The sequence below is a fragment of the Bos taurus genome, chromosome 21 (assembly GCF_002263795.3).
Source record: "Bos taurus isolate L1 Dominette 01449 registration number 42190680 breed Hereford chromosome 21, ARS-UCD2.0, whole genome shotgun sequence".
In the NCBI taxonomy this organism is placed as follows: Eukaryota; Metazoa; Chordata; class Mammalia; order Artiodactyla; family Bovidae; genus Bos; species Bos taurus.
The window spans coordinates 59147571-59161913 of NC_037348.1; the positions used below are offsets into that span (position 1 = coordinate 59147571).

A 14343-nucleotide genomic window follows, 5' to 3' on the forward strand; every position below is an offset into this window, starting at 1 on the left:
TTTGCGCCTTTTCTTAGGACTTTTGCCCAAAGGACACTCAGGAAGGATCAGCTGTGGTAGCAGCATTGGTGGATGACTCCAGGGAGGCTATAACCGAAGGCTGTTCTCATCGCCAACTTTCTAGCCACAGCTGACTCCAGATTGGAAGAGACAGTAGAGTGAATGACTGACCCCTGCTCTGGGTGCTCAACCCCCTTTTGTAAGCATCACTCCTCACTGTTCACAAAACCCAGGGTCAACTTTATTAGCATCTTTGCACACTGATTCACTGGTCCTCACAGCAGCCCTGAGATGGAGGTTGGTGCTGGCCCTCCTGTTTTTTTAAAAACGGACAAGACACCCCCTGGCCTCCCACAATGGTCACCCAGCAGCTGGGTTGACAACTTTTCCCAGGAAGAGTGGGCTCTCGGTGGTCACCTCCCAAAGGAGCAGGAGGAAAGGCCGGTTGAAACCGGCGTGTGGGGCCGATGTCGCGTTCAGAGACCGAGGCTGGGAGAGGAGGCTGGAGGCCACAGCCGCCTCGGTTCCCCGCTCACTCACGTCCACTGTCGCCTTGTGTGACACCTAGGAGAGTAGAGGGGCAGAGACAGCACGGGGTCAGTGCGCTTCAAGGGGGCGAGGCCACTTCGTGCAGCACAGGGAGATGGAGGCGGAGTTACCCCACTCAGGCCCCGCCCTCCCAGGAAGCAACTCCGGCCTTTATTTCATTTCCTTCCTTCACATGTTTCTCTACCTCCATCATCTCCTGGGGTGTCACCCTGGCCATGCTGTTTGCTCTTTGAAGGAGAGACAGATAGGCCTGAACGGGGCTGAGGGCTGCACGAGCATGTATATTTGCTCAGTCATGTCCAACCCCATGGCCTATAGCCCACCAGGATCTTCTGTCCATGGGGTTTTCCAGGCAAGAGTACTGGAGGGGGTTGCCATTTCCTTCTCCAGGAGATCTTCCTAATCCAGGGATAGAACCCATGTATCCTGCATCTTCTGCATTGGCAGGTGGATTCTTTACCAGTGGACCACCTGGGAAGCCTGCTCAGGCATGCACCAGTCTGTAAAAAGCCAACAGCGACTCTTAGGAGCATTTCCCAAGCAGTCGGGTGTACGTGGCACAAGCTGGAGACTCATTTTCTGTTAAGAGCTGCACTTGTTCTTGCCAAGTCTCAGTTTCCTCATTGTTAAAATGGTCTGCTCCACCTAAGTCAATGGTTTCCAAAATGAGCTCAGCAAAACCAGGTTGTCTGAAGTGCCAAGCCCCCTACTGGCCTCCGTGAAAAGAATTCTGCTCTTCACTGTTTACAATAGCCAGGACATGGAAGCAACCTAGATGTCCATCGGCAGATGAATGGATAAGGAAGTTGTGGTACGTATACACAATGGAATATTACTCAGCTATAAAAAAGAACACATTGAGTCAGTACTAATGAGGTGGATGAAACGAGCCTGTTATATAAAGTCAGTCAGAAAGAGAAACACCGATACAGTATATTAACACATATATATGGAATTTAGAAAGATAGTAAAGATGTAAAGAAAACTTTTGGACTATGTGGGAGAAGGTGAGGGTGGGATGATTTGAAAGAATAGCTTTGAAACATGTATATTACCATATGTAAATTAGATGACCAGTGCAAGTTCGATGCATGAAGCAGGGTGCTCAAAATTGGTGCTCTGGGACAACCCAGAGGGACAACCCAGAGGGATGAGATGGGGAGGGAGGTGGGAAGGGTTTTCAGGATCGGGGGACAAATGTGCACCCATGGCTGAAACATGTCAACGTATGGTGAAAACCACCACAATACTGTAAAATAATTAGCCTCCAATTAAAATAAACCAATTAATTAAAAAAAAAGAATTCTGCTCTTTTAAAACCTTGTGAAAGTGAAGTCGCTCAGTCGTGTCTGACTCTTTGCGACCCCATGGACTGTAGTCTACCAGGCTCCTCTGTCCATGGGATTTTCCAGGCAATAGTACTGGAGTGGATTGCCATTTCCTTTTCCAGGGGATCTTCCTGACCCAGGGATCGAACTCGGGTCTTCTGCATTATAAACAGACGCTTTACCATCTGAGCCACCAGGGAAGTCATGCTAAGTCATGTCAGACTCTTTGCAACCCTATGGGCTGTAGCCCGCCAGGCTCCACTGTCCATGGGACTGTTCAGGCAACAATACTGGAGTGGGTTGCCATTGTCTCCTCCAGGGGATCTTCCCAACCCAGGAGCTGAACTCGCATCTTTTATGTCTCCTGCATTGGCAAGCAGGTTCTTTACCACTAGTGCCACCTGGGAAGCCCTTTAAAACTTCATTTTCACACAACTCCTTAGGAAGGTTTCTGAGGCTTTAAATTTAATTCAATTGAAAATGTTGGCCTTGACAATCTCTTTCGTTTCTAAAAAGATCTGTAAAGAGATAAATCTAACAGCGAAGGTTACCATAAATTAAATCCTTTAAAAGATTAAATTATTCCTTTTTCCTCTTGTTTGCTTTCTCCATGATGGGCAGGTACACACACACACACACACACACACTCAGAACCCTGTCGCTGTTCCCTAGTTTCATGTTCCAAATCTCAGCTGCTCTTTCCGAAATTGAAGACAGTATACTTTCTTTATGAAATTCCTAGCAAAGACTAAACTGATAATTAATGACTCTTATCTTAGGAAGGTAATGGAAGAACAGAAGGGTCTTTCTGGTCTTCCCTCTTATGGAAAATTGCATTCTTCTTCTCAAATACGAACTCTCCCTTCCTGTAGGCTGTCATCAGCCCCCGCCCATGCCTGTGGCCTGCAGTGCTTCCTGCAAGAGAATATGAGCCCACCCCACTGACGGCTGTCTTAACTGTGAGATTCGTCTTAGTCAATGAGTGGCCTTGACAGAGGCCATGAGTGAGGAGAAGTGCTAAGAGACATTGCATGTTTTCTCTGTTTTTCCCCACTGCAATGAGAATGGCATGTCCCACATAGAAGCCTCTCTTTTAACCTACATTCTAGAATGAAGAAGACATGCGAAGTAGATTTGTAGTGAGATGTAGTGATACACCTCTGATATGTCACATGAATGACATAAACCTCTGTTACAAGAAGACACTGAGATTTGGGGATTGTTTGTTACTATAGCAAAGCTGATGGATACACTTCCTGTTCATGCCCACTACTCTCTACAGTTGTAACAAAGGTAGATAGAATCTCACTGGCTGCCTTTGGAGGAAGTTTAAAGGATAAAAAGAAGACTGGTCCCACTCCTGGGGCAATTCTGGCTCCGTGGATGGGCGCCTACTCTATTCAAGACTCTGTTGCTTCTTTGAAAAACATAGAAGTCTAGAAGAAAGGGGAGTAAAAAGAGAGCTGCCAGTGAAAAGAAGCCTTAAAGATTGTGATATTAAGGAACCAGAAAAGAAAAAAAGGAGCACTTGACTTTCAAATGAACCTTATGTCAAAGGAGAACATACCCTCCTCCTCCCAGCCAACACACACACCCACATACACCACCTTACCCTGGAGATGGTTCTGTTGAGCTGCCCAGTGATTCCTGAGTAGTCAGCTTCTGAGTTGAATAAGCCAGTGAGACCAATGTGGGGAAGTATCTCTTCCAGGTTATATGTTCCAGAAATGGAAAACTTTGGCAGGTGCAAATCCAGCAGGCTGGGGAGAGAATCAGATGGAGAAGCACTGCTGTCTCATTATACAGGCTGCTCTTGCCCTCTGTGTGAGAAGCCTGAGCTTTGGGAGGGAGACATGCTCCCCAGGGCGGGGTGGGGAATCAGGCTTCTCATGATACCACCTACTATGCCAGAACATCCCACAATCCAGAAACCCCTTTTCTTCAGACCACACAGAGTATCTTGTCTGGATCTAAGAAGACTCCTGGCACAGCCATAGGTGTTCATCTTTGTCACATTTCTGGAGGACTTTCTAGGTGCTGGACATTGGGTTAGGTTTCCAAGGCTTTGCTGATTAAAGTCACAGAGTAACTATGGAAGGTAAATGCTGTTAACATTGCCCCACCTCCATATCTGATTCATGAGCAAGTTCTGTTGGCTCAGTTTCTGAACTATATCCTAAACCTATCTACTGGCAACCCCTTAATAAAGTTACACCATCTCTAACCTATCTGGACTTCAGGGGGTGTTGAAGATCTGATGAGAGACCTTGCCTGTGAAGTGACGTCATGAATCCAGAGTAACTCTCTCCTGTTACTGCCATGCCTTTGCCATCAGATTGTCTTATTCCTGGATGGCATCACTGACTCGATGGACGTGAGTCTGAGTGAACTCCGGGAGTTGGTGATGGACAGGGAGGCCTGGCGTGCTGCGATTCATGGGGTCGCAAAGAGTCGGACACGACTGAGCGACTGATCTGATCTGATATTCACAAGTTTCCTTTGACCCACAGAATTCTGTCCCTTTCTTCCTGGGATTATTCATCTCTGAAATTATTGTTTGACAGTTGTCATGACACCTGCAAGCTTGGTTTAGTTACCAGCCAGCTTGGCAACTTGTGCCTCAAATAAATTCAAATTAGAGATGCTAATTCAATTTTTTATTGGTTTAACTCCTAGGCCAATATGAGGGTACAGATGTCTAACTGAAGTGGGAGGTAGTGGGAAGTCGGTGAGTTGAACCGTGATAAAAAGGAAACAAATGTGGAGGACAGAAAGCAATAGGGTATGGCAGAAATTACATTGGCCAATTTTTGAGCCTACCAGACACAATTTCATAGGCAGCCTTTGGAAGGCAGGTCCCGCCATAGAGTGGGGTTTGAGTACAGCCTAGCTGAGGGGTGTCTTTTAGAGAGCCCAACATAAGAGTAGGTGTTCAATCAATGTAAATAAAGAAATGGAGTTATCAGAAAGCACAGTTCCCCTGGGCAGACCAGCCTTTCTCATAGCTGAATAAAGGGAAACCTGCTGCTGCTAAGTCGCTTCAGTCGTGTCTGACTCTGTGCGACCCCAGAGACAGCAGCCCACCAGGCTCCCCCGTCCCTGGGATTCTCCAGGCAAGAACACTGGAGTGGGTTGCCATTTCCTTCTCCAATGCGTGAAAGTGAAAAGTGAAAGTGAAGTCACTCAGTCGTGTCTGACTCCTAGTGACCCCAATGGACTGCAGCCTACCAGGCTCCTCCATCCATGGAATTTTCCAGGCAAGAGTACTGGAGTGGTGTGCCATTGCCTTCTCCGAAAGGGAAACCTGGCAGCTTGAATTTTCCATGTCTGGAAGCCCATTCAAATGCCACCGTGATATTGTGACTCTCTAGCACAACACATGGTATCAGGGAACAACTGAGGTTTAGATAAATAACCTGGGTTGGTTTTGATCTTTGAAGGTCAAAGTGGGAGGTCAAAACAGACCCTTCTTAAGAAAAAAAAAAATCTCCTGGTCTAGAAGATTCTATGGTACTTCCTCCTGTGATGGGGGAAAGGGCAGGTTCATCCCAAGGGAGCTTGAGAATATGGGGCTAGAGTCAAACTGACCAGAGCTGTGTAGAGTCACAGACAACAGGAATAATACCCTAAATCCTGGCCTGTGTCCTTGACCTGTATCTTTTATTTGGTACTTGAATCTCTACCCAAACACAAAACACTGTTTCTCTATCCTTGGTACCTGTGCCACTGGGGTGCTGAGAGAAGGCTCCCATGGGGATGAAGGTGACTGACACCTATCAAGTAGTGATGGTGGATTTAAGAGGTTTAGTCTATACCCCACCCCTTTGAAGCCAGTGAATGTTCTGACCAATAGAATATGGCAGAAATGACATTGGCTAACTTCTGAAACCAGGCCTTAAAAGAGCGGGAGCCTTCACCTCCTGCCTTTCAGAATGCTCCCTCTTGGATCCTTGAGCTGTCTTATAGCAATATCAACTGTGCTGAGCTGCTGTGCAGAAGCCCAAGCTAGCCTCATGGAGATGCTACATGGAGAGAGACAGATGCCTGCTAAGCTCTTAGCTTAGCCAGCCAGTCAGCCCAGGCTCTAGACATCCAAGTGGAGGAAACTTCAATGCTCCACTTCTGGCCACTATCTGACTCTGTCTATGAGAGACCCAAGTGAGAACCGCCCAGCTGAACCCAGTCCACCCGCAGAATCAAGAGAGATACTAGATGGGTGTTTTTCAAGCTATTCTTTTGGGGGTGGATCGTTATGCAGCAAGAGGTAATTAGAACTTGAGGCCAGGTTTTATCCAGAGTACCCCATAAAAGAAGATAACATCTCAAGAATGGGTTAGTTGGAGTATGTGGTCTAGGGAAACCAGAAAAGGCTAAAACCACTATGAGAAAAACCACAAACCAAAAAGCAAGTGAGAGGGAAGCGGATAGGTAGAGTTTTCCCAAACTGGCGATCGGCATTTTTATTTTTACAATGTTCTTCTTGGTATTTAGGTTCTTTAAGGAATGTTTTAACTAAAACAGAGCCACTCTTAAGAAATACCCACTGTTCTTGTGAATCATAATTATTCTTAATATTGGATAATTGTCCTTGATCTGATTTGTTATGTAGACTTAGCTGTCTTCTGGTAGTAAATTATTATCTGGAGAAAAAGACAAGAGGAAAAGCAGAAAGATGTCCAGAAAGGGGTGAAGAAGTGAAGTGAAGTGAAGTCACTCAGTCATGTCCGACTCTTTGCAACGTCATGGACTGTAGCCTACTGGACTCCTCCGTCCATGGGATTTTCCAGGCAAGAATACTGGAGTGGGTTGCCATTTCCTTCTCCAGGGGAACTTCCGGGTCTCCCGCATTGTAGGCAGATGCTTTACCGTCTGAGCCACAAGGAAGGGGTAAACATGATTAATGCCCGGGGAGCCCTTCTCCTGCACCAGGTACCACTCTCATATTCTATACATATTAATTTGATTAATCCTCCAAGCAACCCAGTGTGGTGGTTATAATGGCCCCATTTTACATTTGAGAAAATTTGAGACCCACATCCTGGAGAAGGGCATGGCAACCCACTCCAGTATTCTTGCCCGGAGAATTCCATGGACAGAAGAGCCTGGTGGGCTACAGTCCATGGGGTCACAAAGAGCTGGACATGACTGAGCGACTAAGAACTGAGACCTACATGGCAAGAATTGCCCAAGATCACGTAGTTGGTTAACTGACAGTGCAGAGAGCCAGGCTAGGGCTTAGGATCTTGCAACTGGAGTTGATCAAGACCTGCTGGTTTCTCATATAAAGTCAGCCAGAGTCCTTCCGCTCTGGCACTTACCTGGGGAGGAGCAGTTTATCCCATTTCTTCAGGGTCTCTGGCTGCAAAGCGGCCTCCACCTGTGCCATCTTCCCTGGGTCAGGGAGGATCAGCAGGGCCTGGGCATTTCCACTGTATTCCAGCTGCAGGACAGTGCAGGCCACCTCCTGGTCATAGAGGAACCTGTGCATTTCCTTCTGGTGCATCATGGGGATGCGGAGAGAGGTCCTCCCATCCACAAAGAAGCTCTCTTGCTTCTGGGTCTGGTAACGATTGAAAGGATGCTTCCACTTGGCTTAGGACAAAAAACCCACACAACCATGAGAAGACATTCTAGAAGGGCAAGCCTGGGGAGACATACACTAAGCTGCACTGGTTAGAGATGCAGGATCTCTCACAGTCCTGTCCACGTGTGCAGTACTTTCTTTCTTTCTACTTACCATCTCCACCCACAATCATCTCCTGACTTGACCTCCTGAAAACACTGGTCTTGGTGATGGGGGAGGGGGCTGGCTCATCCTGTCCTTCATGCCCACCCCCAATCCATGACCAAGTATTGCTGATTCTGTCTCCAAAGTTACCACTTTATTTGAAGCCACCATCTGACTTTGAACCATTTCAGGAACCTCCTAAGTTGTCTTTGTTCTACCCTTAAGTGAAGTAGCTCAGTCGTGTCTGACTCTTTGCGACCCCGTGGACTGTAGCCCACCAGGCTCCTCCATCCATGGGATTTTCCAGGCAAGAATACTGGAGTGGGTTGCCATTTCCTTCTCTAGGGGATCTTCCTGATCTAGGGATTGAACCCACGTCTCCCGCATTGCAGGCAGATGCTTTAACCTCTGAGCCACCAGGGAAGCCCTGTTCTACCCTTATTCTCCTCCAAATCATTTTCCAGATTGTAGCCAGACTGAACTTGCACCAGTCTAATTAAATTTGTTTCTTTCTTGAAAATGTAACGGTAACTCTTTTCCTTGGACCTTTGCACATAGTGTATTTCAACCTGAACCCTCTTCCATTCATTTCTCCCATAGCCTCTTTGCCTGAGTATGTCTAACTCATCCTGTGTGTCTTAGCTTAGATGACTTCTCTTCCGAGAAGCCTTCCCTCGCTCTTTGAATCTGGAAAATTATATCTTCCAAGAACTCCAGTGCACTCGTATCTATTCAGAAGAGTATCACTTTCCTACTGAGTTGTAGTTGTGCTTTTTCTTACTGACAACTCACATGGGACTGTGGCCTCCACAAGAATGAGAAAACTCTGTCTTATTCATATTGTTGTTGTGTGGTTGCCAAGTCGTGTCCAACTTTTTGTAACCCTGTGGACTGTAACCCACCAGGCTCCTCTGTGAATGGGATTTCCCAGGCAAGAATATTGGAGTGGCTTACCATTTCCTTCTCCAGGGAATCTTCCAAACCCAGGGATTGAAACTGTCTCCAGCAGATTTCCCCAAAAGGTAATGAAAGTCCTTGTGATATAGTTAGTACTTAATGTATGCTTTTGAATGAATGAATAACATTCCTAGAGGCCTTAAACATAAAGCCAAAGTTTACCTTGAAAATCATTCATTCAGCAAATGTCCTTAACCTGAACACATACTTAAACCTGTGTCAGACTCAGGAGAACCAATAATGATTTAGACTCAGACCCTAATGGTGCAAACCCAAGGATGTGAGGAATACACACCAACCCTAGGATACTGGTTGCCTTTAGGGAGGGATGGAAGGAGGAAAATGGGACCAGGGAAGGATTAAGAAGGAATTGAATGTCTCTGCAATATTACTTTAAAAAAAAACCTGAAGTGAATGGCAAAATGTTAGCATGTGTTAATTCTAGGTACATGGAGGTTTTTATGTAATTTTCTACATATTTCTGTAGGTTTGAAATAGGCAATAATATAAAACATAAAATATTTCCCTAATAGTGAATTACTAATAGAAAAGTAAGATTAACTGTAAATTGTATTAAAAAATCAGAGTAAAAGTAGAACAGAAAGAAACATGGCAAAAGAAATCAAATATTGATAAATTAAGAAGTAGTGATATAAGACCAAGGCTTCTCTGGTGACTCAGTGGTAAAGAGTTCACCTGCCAATCCAGGAGACGCAGGTTAAATCCCTGGGTTGGGAAGATCCACTGCAGATGGAAATGGCAACCTATACCAGTATTCTTGCTTAGGAAATCCCATGGACAGAGGATCCTGGAAGCCTACAGCCCATGGAGTGGCAAGAAATCAGACATGACTTAGTGACTAAACAACAATAAAAACAGATAAGACCAGTATTTAAATATAGGGAGGTAACTTCCAGAAGATACAGCTATAAACTTTTAGATAGGTGCCTTTTAGGGGCAGGGTTGGAGACGGAGGAGCCTGAGCCAGTCCTCACCTTTAAAGAACATATAATTCAAGAGAACCATGAGCGTGTCTGGGGTGAACTCCTCCAGGCAGTCCACGACCTGCCCGTACGTTTGCCTGCTCACGTAGCCATTAATCTGCTTCCTAGTTGCATCAGAGTTTGTGAAGTTGGCAGAAAAGGCAAAAACTCCATACAGCTCCCTGATGTTGTCCAAAATGTGCTGCTGAGGCTTCAGCTGTGTGTCCAGGAACAGAGAGTTGCCTAGTTTCAGTTCCAATTTGGGGCTGGGTAGGTCAAGGGTGTGGATGAGGCTCTGGAAACCCCGGTGGATGTCGGCTTCTGGGGTCTCGGTGAGGTTGAAGCCAAGGCCCTCCAGGATCTGAGTCCGGGTATTAGCTTGCACCCCCAGAGAGAGCAGGGCCAGGGTGCTGGAGAGGCTCACTGGGGAGAAGAAGATGTTTCCTGGGGTTTCTGCTGCCAGCTGCTTGTACAGACGCAAAGCGAAGCTGGTAAGGGTGGGTGTGATTTTCTGGTAGGCGGGGAGGGACTCTGAGAGCTGACCACGCGGGGCTTCAGGCACCCTCAGGCTCTTATCTCCATGGGCAGGAAGGGGCTGACAGTGGACAGAGGCCAGGATCCCAGCTCCCAGCAGCCACAGCCATGCTGGCCCCATCCTCTGAAAACAAGATGGGGAACACGTCATCCTTCTTCATAAACAGCCTCGTGTTTACACAGTAAACCCACATCCAGGCTGGATCCCACAGAGATGTCAAGTGGGGCACTGCAGAGGGTGAGGAGGGAGTGAGCAAGCTGGCTCCAGACACTTTCCCCCAGGGCTTCAGTCACAGCAGGAGCCCCTTCTCAGCTTTATGTACATATTCATCTATAACATTTTGTTGATTTTTCTGAACGATTAACCCCCCTTCCCCCTCCCCAAAATAAACCCCAACAACTTCCATGGTCTTTACCCTTTGCCTTCCTTCTCCCTGCCTTCCTTCCTTCTTCCTTCCTTCCCTTCTTTCCTTTTTCTTTCTACTTTCTAGTCATTCTTTCAATCATTCATTAACTTTCAAAGACTGGGGTGACCCTCAACAGTATAGGACAAAAGTCAGGACACTGTGACAGGAGGGATGCTGGCCTCCCCTGCACTTGGGTGTGACCTTTAACTAGCATCTTGCCTACTGGAGGGGTAAGATGCTGCATGAACCTCCTGGCCAGGCTGTCCCAGAAGGAGGCATGCCCTCTACTCTTCTGGTCTCCATGAGCTGGAGTGTGGATGTGACAATCGGCCTCAGAGACCTTATGGATGAGGGCAGCTCATGAGGCGGGGCAAAGCCACAGGATGAATGGGGCCCGGGGGTTGGGGGAGAGGAGAGAGATTTACTCCATCTCTGTTATCTCCAGTAGCTCTTGTCACTTGCAGGGGCTGAAACCTCTATCTTAACTGATGGAGAGATTTAGGAAAGACATCTGCTGAATTGAGTCTCCCACCCACAAATTCAAATGTTGAAGTCCTAATCCTCAGCATATCAGAAAGTGGTCTTGTTGGGAAATAGAGTCATTGAGTTGTAATTAGTTAATATGAGGTTGTGTGCATTCAGGCTAAGTTGGCTTCAGTCATGTCTGACTCTTTGCAACCCTATAGGCTGTGGCCCGCTAGGCTCCTCTGTCCATGGGATTCTCCAGGCAAGAATACTAGAGTGGGTTGCCATGTCCTCCTCCAGGGGAATCTTTCTGACCCAGGGATCGAACCTGCGTCTCTTATGTCTCTGAAGCTCTAATCTATATGAATGGTTGCATGGGCCCTAATCTATATAACTGATGTCCTTATAAAAAGGGGAACTGAACACAGGGACACACACAGGGAGAAGGAGATGTAAGGATGAAGGCAGAGATCAATCAGGGTGATGATTCTACAAGCCAAGGAACACCTAAGATTATAGGAGCAAAGAGAGCAGCCTGGAGCAGACTCCCACCTTGGAGCCTCAGGACCCAGCCTTGCTGACACCTTGATCTTGGATTTCTTGTCCTCAGAACTGTGAGAATCCGTTTCTGTTGTGTAAGCCACCCAGTTTGTGAAAGGTTGTTAATGCAGCCTAGGAAACAAATACAATAGCTCCTGCGCTTTAAGGAGCTCATTGATGTGACTCCATTAATATCATCCATAGTATCATAACATCATTAATATCAGTCTATTAATATGAAGTGGCCAGAAGAGCCTTCATGCCACCCCTAGGGGGTCAAAGTGCTTCAGGGTGAGGAGTGCAGCATCAGCTCGGGGTGAAGGCTTATCACACACACGTCCCCACATCCACACAGAGCATGCACTCAGCACCCCCCCACCCCCACCTTGCTGTCCTCGGTAAGAAGTCCCATCCCCTTGCTCCTTTCAAGACTGACCCTTCTGTTGTCCCATGCCACAGCGGCCATCCACAGCTCACCACCCCATCTTCGTTTGTCTATCCTGATATATTTTATGTTTTAACACACTATTGACCAGGGGATTTTGCAGAAACCAAATCCTATTGCTGGTGTTTTGTTATATAAGTGAATATTGAAATGACTCTGGTCAATAATGTTTCAGTAACAAAAGATATATCTCTGATCAGTACGTTGTTAATCAGCACCTTTAATGCCTTTCACTCAAACCAACGATCTCTGGGCCATTTACATATTTTTGCAGATGGTTTATAGCACCTGGTGCCCTAAAAATCCCATTAAACCCCAAGGCCAGTTGTTGGGAGGGAAGAATGTAGTCTCACTATCGATTATGTCGAAACACATTTGCTGGTCAAAGTACTGCAGGCAGATCCCCAAGGCCATGTCCTAACCTCTCCACTGCAGCTCAGTACGTGGCATCACTGACTCAACGGACATGAATTTGAGTAAGCTCCAGGAGTTGGTGATGGACAGGGAGGCCTGGCATGCTGCGGTCCATGGGGTCGCAAAGAGTCAGACATGACTGAGTGACTAAACTGAACTGAATTGAACAGGCCCACTTAGTAATGATTCTCATTCATATTGGGAAACAGAACAGCTTAAAAATTGGACTGTCCCTGGATAAAATTAGAAATACAGCTGTAATAAAACTTTTTCCAGTTTATTCTTTTTATCCCAGTGAACTTACTACCATTTTCTACTTATTGCACCCTGAGGACACCCAGACCTGCAGAGTTTCTATTTCACAAAGGACTGAACTGTAAGTCAGAGGGCCTGGGTTTGAATCAAGGCTCTGTAGTTAAATCACTGGGTGGCACTGTGTTAAGGAAGCTTTCTGAACTGCTGGTTGATATTTGCAAAATGCAAATGACAATGCCTACCCCCTGGGGGTGGGGTTGCTTAAGGATCGTAAGACATAATATAATATAAAAGCACCTGGCATGTAGGAAGCATGCAGTGCTAATTTTCACCCCTTTCTACTGAGACTGGATGTAGTTACACCAAAGTTATTCCTTTATTCCTTTTCCCAAAAGATCTCAGAAGAAAATTAAGAATCCCATGAATTAGGTGTAGTATCCCTATTTATCGTTTCTTTTGTGGTGGAGATGGAGATATTAGCTGTATTGGGTCACTAGTTCCCAGCCTGTTCTCAGATGCTGTGGGAGGGATGTGTGCGAAAGCGGGGATGATATTTTGGATCATCTCAAAGTCTGGAGAAGGAGATGCAACTGCAGTGTAGTGGGAGAGAGAAAGCTCTGGAAATGCTAGAATAGACTCAAGCCAGGAAGCACGGTCTGCCCCACATCCCAGCAGTGCCCCAGTGGAGGAAGACTGCTTCATGTCATTTCATGGAATCCTTATGAGAACCTAAGACCTCTGTAATATTATCCCTGTTGTACGCATGGGGAAACTGAGTCTCGAGGCCAGACAGACACAAGTGGCAGGAGCATGGGTCAAATTCCAGACCAGGGCCCTGAAGCATCCCTCTTTCATATAATAAAATGTCCCATCAAGTTGCTACGACCGTGCGATCATTTTGCTTTGGGTTGTATTGCTCTGTTTTCTTGTCTAACTGTGAGAAATACTGAGAGTTTCTCAAAAGAAATTTAAAGGCCAAGTTATTCATAAAAAGTTGTTTAAAACCTGAAGTTCCCGCTTCAAGGCTTAGAAGCAGTACACCATCACATTTTTCCTTCAGGGAACTCAGTTCTGCCATTTACTCTGCCAAAGTGAGAAGGAGGGACTGGTTGGGGGAGGGGGGCGGTGAGCAGGGGGAGGGAGAGGAGAGGGGAGGGAAAGAGAGTGCCGTCATCCCCACCTTCATTTCAGACACGAGCGTGGTACTCACAGCAAGGTCCCTGGGCTGGGGGCCCTGGGTCTTCAGCACCGCCTCGCCTCCTACCCGCAGGAAAATAGTGTTTGACAATCACGGCAGCCTAGTTAATATTTGTCAGGTCAATTCCTAGAACTGGTATGAAGGCCGGAAGTGACGTTTTCTTTATAGTTTGCGTCCTGCTGGCCTGTCCAGCAGAGTGAATTGAGATCCTGGACCCGGCCTGGTGAGTGAAGACATTCACATATGGATGTGACGTCAGGGGGTCGTGACGTGGCAGCTGCTGACCCATTACTGGTGGTTTTGTGTGTCTGGGTTGTGTCCTTTATGAATCACTCTGAATATGAGATGTTAACTACACGTACTGTGGTGATCATTCCACAATATGTGTAAATCAAACCATCATCCAGTACACCTTGAATAAATCCTTCATGGACTCCCTCTGCTAAATGGAACTGAGCCAGGTGGTAGATGCTCCCCTCCCCCAGGGTAAGCAGATAGAGTTTATTCCCTGTGGAATATCCAAGCTCCAAAACTCCAAAA

General features: G+C 46.6%; 1 protein-coding gene across 3 annotated transcripts; it reads right to left on the bottom strand.

Annotated features, from left to right (window-relative positions):
* Window positions 1–219: 219 nt before the first annotated feature.
* SERPINA11 (serpin family A member 11) lies at window positions 220–13888 on the bottom strand. 3 transcript variants are annotated; one of them, XM_005222227.5, is made up of 6 exons: window positions 13816–13888; window positions 11504–11623; window positions 9558–10203; window positions 7196–7469; window positions 3490–3637; window positions 220–564 (listed from the first exon to the last, which is right to left on the bottom strand). In XM_005222227.5, exons 3-6 carry the CDS (start codon window positions 10198–10200, stop codon window positions 361–363), a joined length of 1269 nt encoding a protein of 422 aa, XP_005222284.1. In that variant the 5' UTR covers window positions 10201–10203; window positions 11504–11623; window positions 13816–13888; the 3' UTR covers window positions 220–360. The 3 variants fall into 3 exon arrangements, with proteins under 3 accessions (XP_005222284.1, XP_059735117.1, NP_001092553.1); XM_059879134.1 differs by lacking the exon at window positions 11504–11623 and having other exon boundaries at window positions 13786–13888; NM_001099083.1 differs by lacking the exon at window positions 11504–11623 and having other exon boundaries at window positions 13816–13881.
* Window positions 13889–14343: the final 455 nt, after the last annotated feature.